The sequence below is a fragment of the Raphanus sativus genome, unplaced genomic scaffold, assembly GCF_000801105.2.
Source record: "Raphanus sativus cultivar WK10039 unplaced genomic scaffold, ASM80110v3 Scaffold4351, whole genome shotgun sequence".
In the NCBI taxonomy this organism is placed as follows: Eukaryota; Viridiplantae; Streptophyta; class Magnoliopsida; order Brassicales; family Brassicaceae; genus Raphanus; species Raphanus sativus.
This window is the reverse complement of record NW_026619653.1, coordinates 1089-5015: the sequence shown is the minus strand read 5'-3', so window position 1 is coordinate 5015 and position 3927 is coordinate 1089. Positions and strand designations below refer to the sequence as shown.

The 3927-nt window shown below is 34.5% G+C and overlaps 1 protein-coding gene across 1 annotated transcript; it reads left to right on the top strand.

The window, feature by feature from the left end:
* Positions 1-986: 986 nt before the first annotated feature.
* Positions 987-3243, top strand: LOC130494357 (probable magnesium transporter NIPA2). The gene is made up of 8 exons (XM_018606984.2): positions 987-1540; positions 1626-1682; positions 1796-1886; positions 1974-2134; positions 2211-2338; positions 2444-2581; positions 2656-2748; positions 2818-3243. Exons 1-8 carry the CDS (start codon positions 1411-1413, stop codon positions 3016-3018), a joined length of 999 nt encoding a protein of 332 aa, XP_018462486.1. The 5' UTR covers positions 987-1410; the 3' UTR covers positions 3019-3243.
* Positions 3244-3927: the final 684 nt, after the last annotated feature.

The following is a 3927-nucleotide window of genomic DNA, read 5'->3' as shown; positions in this document are numbered from 1 at the left end:
ATTGTCCATAGAATTCATTTTGAATCAAAACCCAACTGAATCATAGTAGCTTCCAAAAAGGACCACTTCCGCTCTGTCATAAGTTCTATTAATATATATTTTCACTGCCATATATTGCTATGCACGATCCTTCTTAATTTTCAATGCTGATATGAATTCATGAGCCACGAGAATGTTATCATGAATCTGTCTTCTCGGTACAAAAACTGCTTAAGTTTCAGAAATATTACCTCTCAAGCAACTTTGAAATCTCAAGCACATAATATTAGTATCAATTTGAAGATTATCTTACAAAGACTTGGAAAAAAAATACCCATATCAGAGGCGTCTCGATACTTAGGAAACAAGCAAATATTCATATGGTTAATCTATGGTTCCATAACACTAAGCTCAAAAAGCCATTGAACCACACCACACACGTAGACAGCTACAACATTCCAAAATTGATGATAAAAAGCCGTAAAACCATCTGACCTCTTAGAGCACGATATAACCGGACTGAACACAAACTAAACAAAACTGGTTTAGATTGATTTTGGTTAAACGTGTCTTAGACCCAAATAAACAAACTGAATCAAACCCAAACCGAACACCTAATCAAATCGAAATGTCAACCAATCGATTTCTGGTTTTTTTTTCAGTTTGGTTCCAAATCGGTTTCCTGGTTTAGGATAATATGCCCACGCGTATGTCAAAGTATGCCAAATTTTGGTTACATTACTATCTCTCTCGTTTCAGTCTCGTTCTCTGAAAAAAGGAAGAAAATTAAAACAACTTCGTATTCTTGCGCTTCGAATATTGTAGCAAAAACGAAGAGATCAAAAAGGTTTGATTCGATTCGAATATACTATCGCGTCGTCTTTTTGTAAGAAAAACGTCCCACAATATTGTTGATGGGATGGCTCGCCTGTTGTTTTCGAAAAATTGATGAAATGACTTATTATTATGTTGCCTTTGTGTTCATAAATTTACAATCACTTATTATTCCGACGAGTAATGTTAGTGGGCACAGGTAACGTATAAAAGGAGAGCTTTCTCGGTCTCAAATCGTTTTTCTCCAATTGTAAAGATAAATTCTCTCTCTTCGAGACATCATCCTTTTATTTTTCTTGTTTTTGTTAATGATTTGTCTCTTTCCCTTATCTGCCTGTTTTTGTCTGTATCCTACTTGTTACCATTTTTCTGCCACAAAAAAAAACAGTTTTTTTTCTTTTCAGAATCGCACGATTGGTGAGGACAATTGCTACATCAACCACTAATCATTCGGAATATATGAGCCTTTTGTTATTGTTTTATAATAATAATAAATAATAGTTTACTGTACTTGATTTCTTTCTTTGTTTGTGTTTTCGGTCCAGACCCAATAAAGCTATCTTCAGCCACAACTTTGTCACAATTAATTAATACAAGATGGAGGAGATGTCACCTGATAATATACATGGAGTCATTTTAGCTGTGTCTTCCAGTATATTCATCGGTTCTAGCTTCATCATCAAGAAAAAAGGTCTCAAGAAGGCTGGTGTAAGCGGACCCCGAGCAGGTTTTGACTCACTGAGATGTTACTTCTAGTCTGAGTCTGAGCCTCTTCAAAAAATTTACTCTTATTGTTTCTCTGCTTTGATCAGGTGAAGGAGGTTATGGATACTTATATGAGCCTTGGTGGTGGGCTGGGATGATAACAAGTAAGTTTACCCCTCTTTTAATGGTTAATATAATATGTTTACATATGTCTGTGACTTTTGACTGTTTGATGATGATCAGTATGAATGTTTTTGTTTTGGGTACTTTGTTACAGTGATTGTTGGTGAGATAGCAAACTTTGCAGCTTATGCATTTGCACCGGCTATTCTAGTGACACCTTTGGGAGCTCTAAGTATTATTTTCAGGTATCTCTATCTATCCACTATGCCTAATCTCCCTCTCTTTCTTAAAACAACACAAAGTTTCCTGAAAACAGAAACCATGTTATGCAGCGCAGTGCTTGCACATTTTATTCTGCAAGAGAAGTTACATATGTTCGGTATACTTGGCTGCGTCCTCTGTGTTGTTGGGTCTACAACGATTGTTTTACATGCTCCTCATGAGCAAGACATTGAATCTGTCAAACAAGTATGGCACCTTGCCACTGAACCAGGTAGATATTATAAAAGTCGTCCCATATTGTTTCAAACAACATATTCTCTTAATATTTTTAAAAATGTCTTAACCAGGTTTCCTTGCTTACTCTGCTGTGGTGTTGGTTGTGGTGCTTGTATTGATCTTCTACTACGAGCCTCGTTATGGGAAGACGCATATGATAGTATATGTTGGGATTTGCTCTTTAATGGGTTCTCTTACTGTACGTTTTCATCTTTTTTTTTCGTTTGAGTCTTTTTTTCTTGAGCCATCTTTTTAGTTATATTTATCATCCCTTGTAAGTAAATGTATCTGTCTCTCTTGCTAGGTTATGAGTGTTAAAGCTGTGGCAATCGCCATTAAGCTGACTTTTTCAGGGATGAATCAGTTCAAGTACTTCCACGCATGGATCTTCATTATAGTAGTGACCATATGTTGCCTTTTGCAGATCAACTACTTGAACAAAGTAATAATAACTACAAAGACCTTGTTTGATATTAATTTTCTTGTCAAATTACAAATTTGTACTCATCTATGCAGGCTCTGGATAATTTCAACACGGCCGTCATATCTCCAGTGTACTACGTTATGTTTACAACATTCACCATCTTAGCTAGCATGATCATGTTCAAGGTAAAAATTGTAGCTTTGAGAGCTTATCATACGCTAATAAGATCATCATTTGTATATATTATGGTTCAGGACTGGGCTTCTCAGAGCGGACTGCAGATTGCGACACAGCTATGTGGCTTTGTGACCATTTTATCAGGAACGTTTCTTCTCCACAAGACAAAAGATATGGGAAATAGTGCCAGCTTACGTGGCGCCACGTCCCAGTCCCCTAGAGAGACTCCTGTTTTCATCAACTCAGCTTCCACTCGCAGTACTCATTCCAATCTTTAGCCTTCAACGAGGCAACACGGGAAACAAAAAGGTTAAACTCAAAGAGAGCTTTTAGGGGGATTTGACTTGGAAAAAAAAAGAGCAACTGGGTTTTAAAGGTATACTCTGTCTTTGAGCGGGAGGAAAATTTAGGGAATGATTTGTTAGGAACTATATTCGATGGATTTTTTTCTGGAATATTCCTAAGATATTTGATATCTTACGTTAACAATACACTTTGACTTAGTTGATGTTGATTGTTGACATAGATAATATTCTTTTTCTTTCGCGTATAACTGATGAAGTTTTTAACACAGAATTAAGGATTGCAGCTTAAGTTTTACTCATCTGTTTTTGGTAACAATGAAGTTTTGGGCCTAGATTTAAGCAGATTAATGAAGAATATAGACACATATGTTGAATCTGAATTCGGCCTGATTGTATACATGATTCGATAGTAGTTAATGGGGAAATTGTTTTCTTCCCAAAAAACAACTTTGTCCTATTAGTCTAATTTCTCTTTTGTACCATTTTTTTCTCTAATACCTTTTAGTATTTTCTAAAATAAATCAAATAAATAGTTTAACAAACAAAAAAAATTCGAAACTAGTAAATACTGATGAAATACGTATATCAACTTATAGATATATATTTTAAGTTCAAAAAATGTTTAAATCATAAATTCATATTTTATTCTAAAAAGGTAGAAAATGTAATCTACTTTTTTCATTGAATCTACTATGTTTAGAATACGTGTTCTACTTAAATAATAATAATCTAAAAATATTTAGAAAACACTTTCTACGCTTAACCTATAGTTGTAAAATCTGTAGAAATCAAAATCTACACATTACTAAAAATCTAAAACCTGTAGAAATCAGAATCTACATATTACTATAAATCTAAAACTAGTAGAAATCGATTTCTAAC